General features: G+C 44.1%; 1 protein-coding gene across 4 annotated transcripts in view; it reads right to left on the reverse strand.

The window, feature by feature from the left end:
• The window catches only part of SRGAP1 (SLIT-ROBO Rho GTPase activating protein 1), a 275761-nt gene that overhangs the window by 151840 nt on the left and 104606 nt on the right, over positions 1-19315 (reverse strand). For all 4 annotated transcript variants that reach the window (XM_084759989.1, XM_084759990.1, XM_084759988.1 and 1 more), the window contains exon 2: positions 149-344. In XM_084759989.1, coding sequence (XP_084616115.1) covers positions 149-344 — 196 coding nt within the window. The remainder of the gene's footprint in view (positions 1-148; positions 345-19315) is intronic.

Here is a 19315-nt window from a genome sequence, read left to right on the forward strand (position 1 = left end):
CCTTCCTTCAGCCCTCCCTCTTTTCTTTCTCCCTCCCTTCCCCTCTCCTTCACCTTACCCCCAGGTGCCAAACCTGTAACCCCCATGGATGCTAGGCAAGCCCCCCGCCCCTAGAGCAATACCCATGGCTAGAAATAGCTTCTCTTACTTGAACTGTTGATGGTCCTTAGTGCTTCTTGTTTTGGCCATGAACCTCTCTGCCAACTTTTCTAGGTTCCGAGAATATTCCGTCTCAATTTCGGCTTTTTTCCGGAAGAAGTCTTGCAGGTCCTGGAGCAGCTGAACTCGCATCTCCGTCTGCTGCTCAAGGCATTTTTGTTGTTCTACCAGTTGAGCTCGGATCTCTAAGGAAAGACAAGAATCCATCTGATGACATCATGAAAATGACCAGGACCACGCAAATAGGCAAGGCATGCAGAGTGACTCCTGCCACACAGGGGACCCTGTTTACTGCCTCTGTTGAAATCCTGTATCCAGGTTGGTTTCTACCTTTTTATATTATATCCATTTATTTATTATAATTATGTGTATGCATGCATGTGGGCATATAAACACGATACAGTGGATGTGGGGGTCAGAGGACAACCTATAGGAGTTGGTTATGTCTGTCCCTCCCCCATATTTAAGTCTAGGCAATGAACTCAGATCATCAGCTCGGTGGCAAGCACCTTTACCCATGGGGCCATCTCACTGTCCTTGGTTGTGTTATGTCACAACATCTGCTGGCTTTTTTAAAAAAGAGAAAATGTGAATAGAAATATTCTTACACTTTGTAATACCACAAACAGACATTGAGTCATGAGAGAAAGAAAATTACAGCCTTTCAGATAATTCCAAACGTTGGGGTGCTGTTGGTATCTGAATGCATTATAAAATATTCAGTGGCATTTTTGCATTAACTACTCCTTTTGAGCCTGAACAGAAAAGAACTGGGCAGCATCTCTCCCAGACGTCTGAGCCACGAAACACTTGTCAGTTGGCACACACAGAGACTGACATCTGGCAATCTTTATTTAGGGCATACATTCCTCGTTTGTAAGATGGTTAGCTTCAGGGTTTATAGGGATGCTGGACCTAAAAATAACTTCTTTCTATATCCAAATAATCCATTCACAGCAGGGCATTCCTCAGACTCCAACTTTCTGTTCTACTCATGACACCGAGGCTGTGCTCTCTGCCTTCACTTTCCCACATTGTTCAAACCAACACCTTTACTGACACACGTAATCCTGAGACTCCATTGGCCGTTTTAATACTTTAGGAGCACGGAGGATGTGCATCTATGGATTCAGAAAAAGCACAAAGCAAACACATAGGATGAAAAATTATCTGCTAAGTGACTACGCAGAGGGATCTGTGCTTTGGAAAACAAGTCACGCTATGTACATGCCCCTGACTGGTTTTTTTTTCCCAGGAACCACGGCTAACCTCCAAAGACAGGAACAGAATTCACAGTGGAGGAGCTCTGTGTCCCTCCTCCCCCAGGGTCCACACCTACGCCTTAAAAGAGGCCAGCAACCTAGCTCGGTGGAGACAGAGGAGTCCTGTCCTGAGGTCACAGGCTTTGGTTCTTTGCAGCGTCCCTTCTGGACAGCTGATGGTAAAAGATGCAGGAATTTATCTCCTGGTTTAAACTCATGAACAGCTAGGTGGTTAGGGCACGAGTGGAGGAGGCAGGTCGGGACATTTGCTGACTCTACTAATACTGAATTATAATGATATTTACTCCTTTACTACCTGACACACAAAGAGTAAGTGGTGTCTAAAAAAAAAGCAAACACTTTAAGAAGCATCTGGAAAGGGGGACTCCCTTGTTACTCCTGCCTCTGCTCTGTGAGTCTGACCAATAGAATACTTCCTGCCGTCTTTTGATGCATCCAGTGGGTCTGAACAGTTGTTCTAAGGCCCAGCTACCGCCTGGCAGAAAAAGAGGTCTGCCCTAGGGAACTGCTATGCTCCAGGCAATGCTGTTTCTGAGGTCTGTTCCTAACCTTTTAAAAATATTTATTTATTATTATTTATACAGTGCTCTGCCTGCATGTACACCTGAAGGCCAGAAGAGGGCATCAAATCACATTACAGATGGTTGTGAGCAACCATGTAGTTGCTGGGAATTGAACTCAGGACCTCTGGAAGAGCAGTCAGTGCCCTTAACCTCTGAGCCATCTCTCCAGCCCCATCAACAGGCTTTTAACTACAAATCAGGGGCATCTGGTCCGCAGTCTATCAAAGTAAGTTGTTTCCATTATAGTATTATAATCAGCATGGCTGCCAAACATTTTCTCCTAAAGATAGTTATTTTTGTTTCATGAAGAAGAAAAAGAATCAAGAACGAGGTTACTTCTCAATCAGGAACTCCAGTCAATCCTTTGAGATGAAGTGATTTTTAGCAATTACTGTTGTGCCAAGAGAAAGCGAATCAATCTTAGGCGACCAATTAATTGGTCACCTCCCCCAACTCCCACTTCCTCTCACCCTGGTATCCAATAGGAACTCAAAGTGGTTCCACTATAAATCTTATCAAAGTTACACAGCACTTTTATATGAGCTTCCTGCAAGTGGGTTTAAATAATTAAAAGTCCTAGAGAAACTGTGAGCCTTACTTCTGTACCAAGGACTATGAGTCCCTTCCCAAGCCCAGAGTCTTGGGCTGTCCATCCAGGCCCCTCTTAGCAGCTCTCTCGCGCCAGTCTGGATGGTGATTACCATTTTAAGACTCAAAGTTCATTTTAATGTAGATGAGTACATCACTGCCGACCTTGTGTCTTATGTTAGGCTGAGTCCTCGGTTCCAGAGACTCAGCTGGCTTCTTCTGGTACCACACACAAGCCCTGTAGTGCTACCCGCATTTCATAACAAAGAAAAGGAGTGGACCATAAGGGTATGAGAGATGTGATGTCCTGAATAGGAAAGGAGGTTACAAACACACAGCTGTACCCAGCAGGAAGCAAAAAGGCATCCCACACGGTGGGAGGTACGCATGTTTGCAAATCGTACACCGGACAGGAATCTGCATGTAGTTTATGCAAAGAACTCTTCTAATGGAACAGCAAAACAAAAAATACAACTTAAACATGGGCCAAGGATCTTAGTTAATGTTCCTCCTAGGGTGATAAAAAAAAAAAAAGTGGGTCAATGGACAATTAAAGTTGCTAGGTAACATCAGCTACCAGGACAGAAAAAAAGCAGTGAGGATACACTCACACCCATCGCTGGGCTCTACCAACAATGACAGCAAGGGAGCTAGAGACGGTACGGAGAAACTAGGATCTTCATACACTGCTGTCAGCAATCTCAACATCGTCAGTCACTTTCTCAAAATATTAAACAGAGTTACCAGATTGTTCAGCATTTCTTCTTCTGGAGATAGGTAGATAGATAGATAGATAGATAGATAGATAGATAGATAGATATATACATACATACATACATACATACACACACACATACAAATGTATATGTGTATAAATGAAATTTTATTTCTACACAAAACACATGAGTGTTCATGGCAGTATTATCAACAAAGGTGAAATGTGGAAATAAACCAAATGTCTATCAATTCCTATCAACTTCTCTCTGACGGAGCATTGTCTGACAATTAATACAAGTAAAGACCTGGCTTATGGTATGGTGAAGCTCCAAACCACAAACTTAACTGCAGTCCGGCTGGCAGAGTGCTTGTGCATCATGCACAAAGCCATGGGTCTGAGCTCCAGCACCACACACACACACACACACACACACACACACACACACACACAGAGAGAGAGAGAGAGAGAGAGAGAGAGAGAGAGAGAGAGAGAGAGAGAGAGAGAGAGAGAGCGAGAGCTGTCATCCCAGCACTTGGGAAAGCGGAGGTGGGATGATCAGGAGGTCAAGGTCACCCTCAGCTACATGGCATGCTTAAAACCTGTCTGGCTTCCATGAGATGCTGTCTCAAAAAAGAGAAACAACAACAACACACCTAGAAGATTACTGTTCTATTCATGAAATGTCTGGGGAGGCAGAAGGTACAGGAGTTCTGCTTGAGGGATGGGAGAGTTGGAGGGTCTCAGGAAGTGCCTGCTTTGGGGTAAAGGCTTCTTTAGTGGATGATGAGCTAGATTAAAACCCGGCATGGATGGAGATTTGGCCCAGATGATGATAATTAGCAAGTATTTGGGATAATGGATGGGAGGTAGCTTGAAAAAATTATTAGAAGCAGATGGCATGGGATTAGGGCAGAGTGACTGACAGGTAGTTTAGGCGATTAATATCTACCTTGCCCCAGGTTAACTAAGGCTATTTAAAAAAAATAATAATAATCCTTCAGGGCAGTTGTAAAACTCTCATCAAACAGTTGTAAAACTCTCTCAGAATATAGAAAAACCCGCCCAATTAGTAAATAGCATAAGCATATGCAATTTATATCTCAAAACCAGTTGTTATATTTTAATTTTAATTATTTAGGTTTTTTTTTTTTTTTTTTGGTTTAGTTTTTTTGAGACAGGGTTTCTCTGTGTAACCCTGGCTGTCTGGAACTCACTCTGTAGATCAGACCGGCCTGGAATCCACCAAACCAAATGGAGAAACATCAATAACTCAACAAGCACAGTGTTTCCCAGCTACTGCAAGTGATATGGGAGAGATAATTCTTCTAAATTATAAAAGTCTACCAACATCAAATTAAACTATATTACCCAGGAAAAGAGGAAACTGAGGAATGTCTTACTATTGCTTTGACAAACGGAAGTCCTAACTCCTTTAATTATCTATTTTATTTGCATTGGTGTTTTTGCTTGCATGTACGTCTGTGAGAGCATGTCTGATCCTCTGGAACTGGAGTTACAGACAGTTGTGAGCTGCCATGTGGGTGCTGGGAATTGAACTCAGGACCTCTGGAAGAGCAGACAGTGCTCTTAACCGCTGAGCCATCTCTCCAACTCCCAAGTCCTAACTCTTAAAATAAACTGTGGCTAACTGTAGGTGTGATGTAGAAACACTGAAGTGCTTTTGCCTTAAAGGTTGCTTAGTGACAAGGGCTATGATGTAAACAGATGGACCAAAGGGATGGTGCTGTCCCCTAGCATGTGATAATACAGTAGGGTAGTAGTTGTAAAAGCACCGCACAGCACCTCCGCTGTTGCATCTTCCTCCTGTGGCCAGGTTTCTCACTTATCAAGAGTCTCTCTATTCTGTTAGAGTGAGTGAGAACCTGCACACAAAGGGAGTTTAGGGGACAGCCCGGATGACACGGATGACACGCCACTCTTCGTCTGCAAAAGACTAACAGCACAGTTAGCCCCGCTGGCTGCTTTGCGCTCTTTGTTCAAGGGAATGTTTAGAGAACCTGGTGGCTCCCACTTAAAAAAACACATTGTGAGTTTTGTGAGATCTGCTTTTTAAGCTGAAAATCTTAAAGAAAAGAGTTCAAGGCCAGCCTGGTCTACAAAGTGAGTCCAGGACAGCCAAGGCTACACAGAGAAACCCTGTCTTGAAAAACCAAAAAAAAAAAAAAAAAAAAAAAAAAGGGGAATGGGCTGAACAAGCAAAGCCATTTTTCTATAGAAGAAATATGAAAGATTCATGCTTCTGCTACAATCTAGACAGAAATTAAATAATGGCAGGAAGAATGCAGCCAGGCGTTGGTGTCGCAGGTCACGAGTCACATGGGTGAGGCAGGACATTCAGCCCCTCAATGTTTCTTCTTGTAAAATAACAGTCTTTAAGCCCCCCAAGGTTGCGGTCAGTATTGAATATGGTGACGAAAGTGTAAAGCACGCCGCCATCTATAAGCTAGGCAACAGAGAGGTGCACTGTTAGTAGTCCCAGCCGACTTCCATCAGGAAAATACTGGGCCAGTGAGATGGCTCTGTGGGTGGAGATGCTTGTCACCAAAGCCGAAGGCCTGAGTTTAAGCCTCAGGTCTCACATGATGGAAAAAAAGAACCAATTCCAATAAATTGTGCTCTGTCCTACACACACACACACACACACACACACACACACACACACACGGGCAGGCACGCACACAGACACACAGATTCAAATGAAAAGGTAAAGAAAAGTATTTATTAATCCTTTTCTTGTGCCATACTCCGGTAGTGGATCTCAATAACAGAGTGAAGGGATTAGGCCTTTTCCTTAGGTAAGAGGCTTGGGCGACACAGATAGCAAGGCGATCCTCACCGTCTTTGAAGGTAGGAACATTGGGAGCACTGACAAATGTGAAGGGGACACAGTGGGGCAAAGAGGCACACCTGAGGAGGTAACCCTGGGTTGGACTCATCACAGTGGGAAAGAAGATGGAGGAACAAAAGGGGCACCACACTGCACCTCAGCTTCTACAATCGAACCCTTGGTGTTGATGGGTCCAGTCACTAACTAGGCCAGAACGGGCTGTGTGAGGCTCTTATTTTATTAAAGATTTTATTCAGCAGATGTCCTAGTTAGGTTTCTGTTGCTATGTCAAACACTGACCAAAAGCAACTTGAGGGAGGCAAAAGTCCACCATTGACAAAATCCAAGGCAGAAGCTCAGGAGCTGGAGACAGGATCCGAAGCAGAGACACATAGGGATGCCGCTTACTGGCTTACTCGGCTTGCTTCCCTATACAATCATTAATCAAGCCCATTCCCCCATAGACGTGCCTGTGGACCCGTGCGATAGTGAAAATTCCTCCGCTGAGCTCCCCCTCATGGCAGGTGACCATGTCCAGAAAAAATAAAAAACACACCTTGCAAAGTTTAGAAGAAGCTCCACCGAGAAGAAACTGAACAATTCTGAGCAAAGGAGATGGGGAATCAGATTTGCAGTCGAGAAAAGGCACATGCAAACAAGTGCATGAAATGCTAAATGCCCTACATGTCATAAAATAATTCCATTTGTAAGCATATGGTCCTCCTTCCAATGGTGAGTTGGGGGCCAAAATGAACTACCACCAGTAACAACACAACAGAATGAAATTATATGTGTACACACACACACACGCACGCGCACGCGCACACACACACACACACACACATGAAAACAAAACAACAGAATCCTTGAATAAATGAATGGTGTTTTCCCCTAAACCTCCCATTAGCTTAGTCCCTTCCTTTTGCCTTCTAGTGCAGACCTACTGATTACTGTATTTCCACTTAATTTCTATAAAGAAAAGAAACTGATTTTCAGTTACATTGTAGAGAAGTTCAAGAGGCTGTTCAAGCCACTGAGGCCACCAGTCCCAATGAACACTTGAGAGATGCCTAGATTCCCAAACCTTTGTTTGTGTGTTTAGAGTCAGGGTCTTAAGAGGCTGCAAAATCACTAAGAGTCTGGCTTTGACTTTCTCCTGCTTCTACCTCACACATGCTGGATTAAATACTCAGATGCCAAAATATTAATATGATAAAAGAAAAATAAAGGTGTCCCATTAATCTATATATGAGTGTTAAAATTATAAACTAGATATACCAGTCCTTGTAAATATGGAACTAGTTTTGTCTATTTGCTTATCTTTTTACTTTTTAAGGTGTTATTAAAATACTATTAGAAAATAAAATATAACCACTAGAACCATCAAAATTACCATATAGCCCATCTAACAGACAGTGCTTCTCTAAGACCTCAGGAAAACAGAGACTAGCTTTGTCACGAGTGGATCTAGAGTGCCCATCAAAAGAGTCTCTGAAGAGAGTTAGCAGGCTTGACCACAAGACAAGGCTTATGCTTGAGTCAAGCACAGAACACAAAGGGTCCCCACTTAGAAGTGTGGCATTGAAGAAGTAATTATTGCTGTAAAACTCGTGTTTCCTCAGCTGTGAAATGCCCACTAGCTTGTCAGTCTCTTTCCACAAGTAGTGGAAGGTTACAATGTTGGGGGAAGGTCCAACTGTGTTTTCAAATGCTGATTTCAGTGCCTTGAGATCTGGTGACTGCCCTGCCTGGGCATTGTTATGAATGTTGTACTATCTCCCGTAACCATGGATGATAAGGAGTGTTCCCCAGTTATCACTGATTTGCTAAATAAAGATGCTGAAGCCTATGATTGGGCTGAAGAGAAGGAGGCGGAGAGTTAGGTGCCTGGGCTTGGGGCTTAGAGATGGGAGGCTGAGAGAGGAAGAGAAGCAGATGGAGAACAGGAGAAGATATAGCAGGAGGAGAGGAAGCCAGAGAGAGAGGAATCGCCATGAGGCAAGACAGCAGTGAGCACATGGCTACAGGACAGACTGATGGAGCAGAGCCACCCCGGAGTCAGCAGATTGGGAAGTGATTGGCTATTGGGTGGGTTTAAAGGTACTAGGATTAGAGTATCTCAGAATCTGCCCAGCATAGTGCTTACAGCTTACTAACATATCAAAGTCTGTCCGTCATTGGGGAACAAGCTGGTTAAAGCAAATGGCTGCTCTAATATTTCACTGCATTGACAAATATAGAAAGAATGATTCATCTTTCTACATCGCAATGTGTAAGATAGAAACATACTTCCTTGCCCTGTGTTATGTTTTGTGAGTCAGCTTCCCCATCACTGTGACAAAGTGCCTCCAAAAAGCGACATGAGAGAAAAGACCTTTCTGGGTCCACAGTTTCGGATGTTTCGGTCCATGTTCTCTGAGCCTGTTGCTGTGGGCGTGGGTTGAGTCAGAACATCACAGTAGAGAGTGTGTGATGCTGCTGAAAGCTATTCACTTTTCAGCAGTCAGTAAGCAACAGAAGAGACCACGACAGGATATGCAGGGAAAGGCTCACTTCCACGTGACCTAGTCCCTCCAACTGGGCCTTACCTTCTAACAGCCCATTCACGTATGGCTTCAGCAGTAGGCTAATTGATGACGTTAAGGCCCTATTGATCCAATCAGCTCTCAATAGTACCACCATGTGGAGACCAAGCTCTCAACACATGGGCCTTTTGATGGAACATTTCATACCCAAATCATAACAAGCCTATTACTGAATGTGTAATCAAAACGAGAAAGAAAATGTAAAATTGATGGTATGGACAATATAGGCTAAGTTTTCTGAGAAGGAAACATCACTGGCCAAATGGAGTCATCATCAATGGTGCCTTTAGAAAGCTTGGTCCCCTGCTGCCTCTAAAAAATAGGTAGGATTAGAAGGTTGTGCAGATTTGAGCAGTGTATAGTTTTTGTTTTTTTTTAAATAACTCAAAAGACTTTTGACCCATGGCCTTTGGGTAGGGTCTCAGGGATGAAAGTCTATAATATGTGGACCATAAGTAGTCTTCCTGGTTACTGTCACAATATATGACTCCCAGCAGTAATTTTTTTACCTTCAAATTGTATCACATTGTATCACAGCTCAAGCCAACTAAACATTACAAGAGATCTCTATGGAATCAAACTGCTTCCACTCCATGCTCAAAACCCACAGTCTCATCTTAGAAGTATAGAGATGCTTAACATGTTTAGGAAAATCGGCTTAAGAGAGACCCCTTTTTTGAGTCATATGAAAAATCTAATACAGTAAGGTCTTCCTATAATATATACATACACTAAAGTGATCTAAATGAAATCGCCAAATAGCAGAGGTGACAGAGCCCCACCCAGCTGGACATCCTGCATCACCAAATGGGCTCTAGTACTGAGAATGGGTTACATCTAATTGAATTATTGGCTAAAGGGGTCCCATTGGAACCCCCAAACAACCTAGCTATTGCCAAGGCTACTGGTGATTATCCACAAACTGATGGTAAGGCACTATTGTGGAAGACAACAGACAACTACACAGCTTACTGAACATGAACAAATTGAGCTGGTGCCTTACCCAGATAGAGCCTTCTCCTCTACTGACTAATATTCACGGCATTAGAGGAGGAAAAAAGTAAACACCAACCAAGTTACAAACCCTTTGATGCACAAGAATTACCTGCCTACAAGATATGCTGGTGCGACAGTGGCATGAAGCTTGTGGGAGCAACCAACCACTATCTGATTTGAGTTAAGGCCCACTCCGTGAGATGGAACCCATATACAATGCTGCTTGGGTGGCCAAGAACCTGAGACCAGATAGGCCAGGGAAGCGAGGGGAAAACCAAATACAACAGTTCTGCTAAAGGAATGTAGAAATAAAATGACGCCTAGTGACATTCTGCCGTACTCTTGGTTCCATGCCTTGCCCAGTTGTCATCAATGCAGCTTCCTCCTGCGGGAGATGGTAACAAATACAGAGACCTACAGCCAAACCATATGCAGAGAGGAGGAGACCCTGGAACACTCAGTCCTAAAAGGGATAGCTCGGTCAAATCCCTCCTCTCAGGGCTCAGGGAACTCTGTGGAGGAGGAGGTGGAAAAGAGTGTAAGAGCCAGAGGGGTTGGAGGACGCCAAGGAATCAAAGCCTTCTAGATTCAACAGGGATGGTGTGTCCATCTGAAGTCACAGAGACTAAAGGAGAATGCACAGGCCTACTACCCAGGACGGCGCCAGATGGGGACCTCAAGGTGAAGGAGAAGCAGGCGCGCAGCCCCATCCCTTAATCCAGAAGCTATCTGCAAACGAAGAGTTAGTTTTCTCCAAGGAAGTCTCACTAGGGAAGCAAGCCACTCTTAAGGGGAGGTCCCATGGCCGGCAGTAGATGGCCAACAGGAAATGAACTCAACAGCATCTTTGGAGGTTCTCTTTGTTCTCCTAATGTTATGTTGAGGCATATATATATTTTTTTCCTTTTCACTTTACAGGTCCTTTGTGTAAATAGTATGGCTCCCAGTCTGGGGTTTATAATGGAATTCCTATGATGTGGACAGGCATGTCTCTGTATCTATATGGGTTTCTTGGCTTTTTGTTTTTTTCCTCCCCCTTTGGCTCCTTTTCTTGTTTGGTTGTTTTGCCATATTCTGATTTGTTTGTTTTTATTTATCTTTTACTGTTATTCCTTAGAAGCTTGCTTGTTCTCTAACAAGAGACAGAAGGACGGTGGACCAGAAGGAAGGGGAGGTGAGGAGAAACCGGGAGGCGGCGGGGAAGGGAAAACCAGAACTGGAATATAGTGTATGAGGGGGAAATCTATTTTCAATTAAAACAACAACAATAACAAAACAAAAGCAAGAGAGACCATTCTTTTGGATTAAATAAAGCAAGACGCTGTGGCTCTCAGCATAGTTCATTCTCAGGACCACTGATGTGGAAGGTGCTCTTCAGCTTTCCAAGTCTTCATCACATGCCTTTATGTGAAGTGATGCCAGCCTCCCATAGCATTATTTTTAAACAGTGTTTGAAAGCCCTATATATTTGACCTGCTAGCGCTTTCAGAAAACGCATGAGAAGTGAATTTGCATTTTCCAAACACAGGCCAGGGTAACAGATGATAAATCTTGGGTGATCGATGACTGCAGCTTAACTACGTCATAAGGGAGGACAGTTTAAGGAACTGACCCCCCCACGGGGCTGTTACTCAGAATGAGGAAGAGGCAGAGTTTCGTTAACTTCCTCATAATTAAGCAAGGACACTTAAGACCTGATTAGTAGATCGATTTTCACGCCCTACTGGAAAAAGAACATGTGTGGAAAGCATCGGTCTGCAGAGAATTCCACGATTCCCATTTCCCAGTGGCGTCCTCTAAACGCTGGCTATAATTCAAAATGGAGACTTGTGGAGCTCACAGAAGAAGCTCACGCGTGGCTTTCTCTACATAGGTTTTTAGGAAAAGAGAACCTCACAACTGGTTTAAGTCCTTTGTATTGAATTAATTGCACAATGAAGCCTTTCCAAATGAAAGCTGTCTTCCTTATTGTAGCAATTAGGATTTTAAAGTGTCTACCACAAAACAATTTAGACTCCCGGGGAAGTTACCATTTGCATATACAGGGAGACAGTTCCTTACTTCCTCCTATGATCTAGGCCCTGGGATGTGTTCAGGATTAGCTTATCTTGTTTTATTCCAAGAGCATCCTATCATGTGGTACTCTAGGTGGGAGGCCATGAAAGGTAAGTATCTTGTTTCCAGTCAAAGATAGCTAGTAAGTGGCAGGGCTTAGTATCTCAATGCAATCTCCATGATACAAAGCATCATGTCCAACAATTACATGCATAATCACAGATGGCAACGGGCATGGGCCTCTAGGTTATTTTCTAGAATGCTCAAAATATACTAGCATATAAAATGCTTAATCAAAAAGTTCACACAGCATCACATAAGGGCTGAAGTACCAAGTGGCTAAGCATCAGTTCCATCAATTAAAGAAAACCAAGAGATATCCCTAAATTGTAAATATTTTCCAAAACCTAGCTAAACGTCTGAATTTCCTAACATTTCCTGGATGCCGTGGCTTCTTCGAAAACCATTTATCATATTATCGATATTGTGTTCTACATACTATAAAGTTTTGAACTGTGTGACTTATAAACTCCAGAAATACAAATAAAGTGTTTCTAAGCATCCACATAGCACACAATAGGTACTCTGATGAGAAGTTACAAGGTTTAGTTGTGCACTTAGTAACCACTATTTGCTAATTCATAAACTTATTTTCCTTCTCCGTTTTGCTGTAGCCCACCGTCCTGCTATGACCAGTCTTTCTCACTTTCTGTCGTCCTCCTGGTTCCCAGCCCTATGCTGTTTTCCCTATAAAGTATCTTATTTCATCAGGAATGGTTAACGCTCTAGTTAAGCCCATTTAATAGGTTTTAGGTATCTCTCAAATACAGGTATATTTTAAAAGTCTATCTCAGGGCTAGAGAGATGACTCAGTGTTTAAGGGCACAGGAACAGGTTCGATTCCCAGGCCCCACATGGCGGCATAAACCAATTGTAACTCCAGTCCTAGATTATCTGATTTTCTTCTGGCTTCCGTGTGGTACAGACATACGTGCAGGCAAAACACTTATCCACATGAAAATACATACATAAAAAAGCCCAAACACAGAAATGTCTACTTTGGCCATAAAAGAATGCCTTAACTTGGGACAGGAACAAATAAAAGATTGCTAGTTTTATTTAGTTTTCTTTAGACCCTGGTTAGAGACTGCGGATTGTATTGGCAGCTTTATTTCTGAGGTTCATTTAATTACAGCTCAATAAGACAAGGTCTCTAACGGCCTTCCAGACTGCGTGGACTACTTGAGGTCTGAGATCCAGGACCTGATAACATGAAATGAGAAACATCCTAATTGATTTGTAATTCTACAGCAAACACTCAAAGAACTTGGAGCCACAATTCCATTCATAACAGAAAGCTTTCAATGTGGAGGTCACACACAAATGGCGTCTTTTGGTTATTTCGTTTTATATATTCCCATGAGCACACATATATACTGTATTCACAGTCCAACACACACACACACACCTTAAACTTTTTTTTTCAAGGCTTTTCCAGGCAGTCAGCCAAAGTCAAAGAGAATCCCCTTCATTCTCTCCCAGAAATGATGTAATTTGGTCCCTGATCCATGGAAGGCTGGCACTTTCCAGAAGGTTCTGGAATGGACAACAGCCCAGAAACCAGGATATGGTTTATGGTGATGGGAGAGGGTTAAAGCCTCTGGCCCAGGTCTGCTTGGAAATGCTTCGGCTACCCACAGTTCTTGGCTAAGAGACCACCGCCCCGAGCCTTATGCCAAAGACGTAAAATCAGATGGGATGGCTCAACCTTAATGTTCCAAGTGCAGCCCTTTACAATGGGGCCAAAGGGAAGAACAGTGATTCCTACATAGAGCTGGGAAAGTCCCAGCATAAGGAATGCTGGGGTGACCATTGCAAAGGCAATCGAGTTAAAGGAGAAATATAAAGATATGGGAGCTATACTTGTTCAAGGCATTGCCACAAACACAAATGAAGAGGCAGGGATTGGCACGGCCACTAGTGCTCCGCACTCTCTGTTGCCAAGGGGTGCTTTAAGCGCTAACCCTGTGGAAATCGGGAGAGGTGGGGAGTTAGCCCTGGGTGCTGTAATTGCTGAATTTAAGGAGACTCTAGGCTGTGATGACCCTTAAAGAAATTGTGTAGGTTGCTATAACTTCTTCTAATGGAAACACACACACACACACACACACAGAGAGAGAGAGAGAGAGAGAGAGAGAGAGAGAGAGAGAGAGAGAGAAGAAAACATCATTTCTGATGTAATGAAAACAATGAATGATGAATTAGAAATCATTGAAGGAATGAAGTTTGACCAAGTGTATTTCCCCCATGTTTTATTAACACAGGAAGAATCACCCATCTGTGTTAAATTTTCAAGAATATTCTGTTCACTGTTTTACCTCAGCAGCAGACAGATCTTCAGAGATAGGAAAGCTCAGCCACAAGTGTCCTTATGGCTCACCAAACGCCTAGCTTCTCCACAAATAACATGAACAGACTCAGTCTGAGCAATGTCTACCTGACATGGAACAGCAAAGGTAAAAGTGCTTGTATTACTCCTATGATGTCACTGAGCAGCCCCCCAGGTTCTGGGCTCTGGAGAGACAAAGAAAAAGCAAAGCCCTGCCCTCAGTTGGGATCTTCAGACTAACTGCTGGACTGCAGACACAGTGCAAAGCAATGAGCCCGTGGAGAAAGCAAGTGCTTTCCTCCAACATTTGGGCCGAGACTCCCTTGAAGGTCAAACAACCCTTTCACAGGGGTCACATATCAGATTTCCTACCTATCAGATATTTATATTACAATTCATACAGAACAGTGGTAAAATTACAGCTATGAAGGACAATGAAAAAACTTTATGGGTGGTAGGGTCACCCCAACATGAGGAATGGTATTAGAGGGTCACAGCATCAGGAAGGTTGAGAGCCAGTGCTTTGAGAGGCAGCATAAAGGAACAGCAAACGCTACCCAGGTGAACGAGGGAGGGTTCTGACTCTGCACCTAGCTGAAAAGCAGCCATTTCCCAAGGTGGAGCTGGTTTGAGAAGGATCTTAGGAGCAGAGGCCCAGGCTGGGTGTCTGGAGAGGTCAAGGTGTTACAACAGGACGCCATTTCGTCCTGGACCACCAGTGGAAATGCTGGCAGGTATTGTGGTTAATTTTAATTGTCAACGTGACTGAATAGAGATACCCAAGTGAGCAGGAAATCGCTCCTCTGGGTGAATCTGTGACGCTGTTTGTGGAGATGATTACACAGTGAGGGCTCCGTCCTTGGTGGACAGACTCATTCCTTGGGGGATAAGACATAAGCTAATGTCTTCACTGGGAAGTGGCCAGAGGTAGGAAGTGGAGTCTCCTTGGTGGAAGTACATCCTGGGAGGGTGCCCTATATCTTTCCCTGGCTCCTTTCAGTACCCCTTTCTCTGATTCCTAGTGCCATGATGTGAACTGTTCCACCCCACTAGCCCCTCCCACTATGATGACGGACATCTCTGAAACTGCAAATCAGAACAAACTAGTTCAGTTCTAAGCTGTCTCATCAGGCGCTTGCTTACTTTAGTAACACAGCTAATCAGTACAGTGGGTTTGTCCATCAATAAAGGATTCAGGAGCAAATACCCTAAAAAGATACAGAATGATATCTTAGTTATCTCTTCCTTCACTCGTTATGGGAATGCCTCAGTTTACTTATTTAGTGATTTAGAAACAGTAATTATTCACAGTTAGAAATGAAACCTATAAGGTAGTTTCTAACTAATGAAATTATTAATAAATGACATTTACTGCCAAATTATGGAGAACCCATTTTTTCCTCTTAATTTTTTTTCTTTTTCTTTTCTACAACAGATTCCTTCTTCCTCTTCCTCCTCCTCCCCCTTCCCCATCTCTTCCTCTTCCTCCTCCTCCTCCTCCTCCCCCTTCTCTTCCCCCTTGTCCTCCTCATCCTCGTCCTCCTCCTCTTCTTCCTTTTTCCAAGACAGGACAGGGTTTCTCTGTCCTGGACAGCTTTGGCTGTCCTGGACTGGCTTTATAGACCAGGCTGGCCTTGAACTCACAGAGATCAGCCCGTCTCTGCCTCCTGAGTGCTGGGATTAAAGGCATGTGCCATCATGCCTAGATGGACAGCAGATTCTTAATTCTGTTTCATCCTTATTCAGATGAGAAAGGGAGTGAGTGTGAGCTGTGCCTAACTGAATTCTGAGGATATGGAATGAAAGGATTTATAAGTACATAATATCATAAAAATTGGATTTTCTTTCAATATAATTAGATTTCATATTTGAATTAAAATGGCTTAAATTAAAAATGATATTAAATTAAAATGATACCCTTCTACCTTTCCTCCTTACTAATGGCCTAATAAACTCAGGATTTATTTTTTTTATACCTCCCCCTTTTCATTTTTGACATAAAGTCTCTTGGGTGTGGCCCACACTAACTCAAGCTCAGGATCCTGCTGCCTCAACCTAGGGCAATGGGAATACTGCACTTTGAAAAGGCATATGTTCTAAAAGATGTAAATATGTTGATTGATTAAACCACGGCAACAAAACAGCAGTTCAAAAACCACTAAATTAATGCTAGAGTTTTCTAATCTTCTTTGCAACTTCTTTGCAAACCCCTAGTCAATGTCAAATATATTGATGCTACAGCCCCACCTCCACCATACTTAGTCTTTCACATAGCTCCCCGTACCTGGAAGGGACTCGTTGATCAGATGCAAAGACAATTTAATGTACTGCTTCAGAAAGAGCGTCCTTGATCGAATCCCAAGGTACCAGACAGCTCCTATCATCTCTTCCCCCAACCCCACAGCTACTAGCTAACATGACTTCTTCCCTCCCTCTGGCTCCCCCCCCCCCCCCCCCCCGTGAGGTCCCTATGCTATGAGTAAGAGGTGGAAATAGTAAAAACAGGAAACAGGAGACAGTGGCCCACACACTGTGGAGAAAGGACAGCCGGAAATAAGAAAAAGAGAATGACACGGCAGAAGAGAAAAGGATCCAGGAGAGCCAGAGAACTTAGAAAGGCCATTTCAGGAGGTCAGAGGAGGAAAGGAGTGGGGTTTAAAAAAAAAAAAAAAAAAAAAAAGGAAGCCATAAAAGTGTGGCATAGGATACCCCTGCCCCTCCTTTCAAGCCCTTTCACAATCTAGTCTGCAGGTAAAATTGATTGTGGGCATGCGGCTTCAGTTTCAATACAAGTTGCCCCAGGCAGCATCCATGATCTTTCTTCCCGAGCCCCGAATCTAAGGCATCTCTAAGGCCAAACAGAAATTCTTTGTATTCACTTTATTTGCATGGTTGTAAATTCAACTGTTCTGGCTTCTTCATAGTGTTGGCACCCCAGAGGCAGAGTGGAAGGCCATCAAATACAGGTAGAACCCAGCAAGATGTTCCACGCCCTCACCTCTCACTACAAATGGGCCCAATTCAGTCATTCCAAACGCTTCGCACATCAGCCCACAGTACCAACTCGGTTTTTCCCCCCCTTTGAAGTTTAGACGTTTCTGGCAGGAACCCACACCTCTCACAGGCGCAGATGATGTTCTCTTGGCTGCCAGCATTCAGAAAGCTGTCTGAATGGGTGGCACGGAGCCTGCTGCCCACCCCCACTGGATGCCCTCCAATAGCTCAGGTGCCAAGAAAGAAACCAGGAGCTGAGGCGATGGAGCAGCAGTCTGTGGGGCTCTTGGGGCCCCGTCCCCTAGACCAGGGCTCTCTGGATGCCGGCAGAGAAGCACATATGAATGCATTTTCCTTCTTTGCTTTGGTTACTTGGTCAGCTCCCTGGGATCGTCCCAAAAGGCAAAAAATCACTGCCCAGACCCAATGTAATAATTCTTAGGGCTCAGCGATTCCCTTTGGGGATAGAACTAAGAGCTGCTAGGAGTCTGAAGACCTGTTTGTGAGCGTTACAGATAAAGCAAGGGTCACAAGTTTGGCCCCTGTTGGAGGCCAGATGCCTTGTAGATGAGAGAAACAGGCAGGGCATGAAGTAAGGACTGCGGCTTTGGTGGGGGAGGCATGGCTCATCTATCTCCAGGTGATGGCTGCTATGTGCAAGGCTTCACGCTGTCACCTCAGGCCAGAGCTGTTTTGTTTTGTTAATGAGGACTCAGAAGTCTGGAATTTAGCTAGTCTCTTCCTGGCTTTTAAGCAACCTTGTTGTAACTGGGAGGGGCTGAACCCCTAAGACTTCCCCCCCCCCCCCCCGGGGCTCCCTTCATTGAGATACTACTACAACAGTGTCTCTACGCAGGCAGATGTCCTCCCTGGCTTGGCTGAAATCTGGATGACAGCTCAGGGACCTCTTAATGTAGCTGGATATGATTCTGAATATGTACCGTTGATGCTAACCCCAGAACCCCAGAACTCAAAAGGTCAGTCCTTCCCCCCACCCCCCCACCCCCTGTACTGACACAAGCTAATCAGCCATTACTGTGGTTCTGGTTAACGGTCCAATCCTTCCCTCTCTGGACAGAAGTGAGAAACAAAGAATCCCAGAACCTCAGCACGACGACTCTCGGGCATCTATGAGTCCTATCTTCTGCACAGAGGTCAAATTCCTCCATGTCCACGCCGGCTTGGGATTCTCCATCTTTCATCTTTTCACAGCAACCGTCTCTGCCCCCATGAGGCAGGCGGCTCTAAGCCTAGGCGAGTCTCCTTCTCTGTAACAAATGCCCCGCCACGGGGCTCAATATGACTCAAGCTATTTGCTTTATGCAAAGATGACTAGGCTAGGGCACTGTGCCCCTCCAAGAGCTCAGGGGAAGGATGAAGTGATCACTGCATTAGACACCAGACTTCCAAAAGAGTGTCCTGTAAGTGTACTTGGACAGAGCTAGTGAGATAGCCCAGCAGATAAATGAGCTTTGGCACCGAGCTTGATGATCCGAGGACCAACTCTCAAGTTTTCCTCCGTCCTCCACACACTCAATGTGCACGCACGTGCGTGTGTGTGTGTGTGTGTGTGCGTGTGTGGGTGTATGCACGGGTATACATATGCATATGTGACAAAAAGAGACTAGGCTATGACAACCCTTGAGAAAGTAGTAAATGTGGAAGCACTTACCAAACCCAAAAGGTTCGATAGCTATATGGAAGTTATGAATATTCGTACATGAAAACTCCTTTCAGAGTGAACCTGACGTCCCTAATCTGAGAATGGAAGTGTGGTGGCGAGGCAGCTGTCACATTTAATGCTCACTCTAGGAGAGGGGCTGATCGAATCACTCAATCTTTAGAACTACACTATCGCATCACCAGCTATTTTTCACTGGACAAACCTCTGTAATGAAAGTTTTGGTTTCTTTGTAAACTCAGCTATGTTACGAAAATACGTTTTCGTTTTATTCCCAAGTGTGGGATTTTAGTTTGCCCTCCGCTGTTAGTTGTCTCGTGCAGGGAGTGGCCTTTGCCAGCTGGTAACGGCTTGCCTTATGTGCACAGATAGGTGTGTGGTCTAAGCATCTGAGGAAGATAAATAGGAGAGCCCAGGGAGAGAAACTGTGGCATGTGGCATGTGGCATGGTGGCAT

Source organism: Acomys minous, assembly GCF_964271855.1.
Source record: "Acomys minous genome assembly, chromosome: 15".
NCBI classification, from domain to species: Eukaryota; Metazoa; Chordata; class Mammalia; order Rodentia; family Muridae; genus Acomys; species Acomys minous.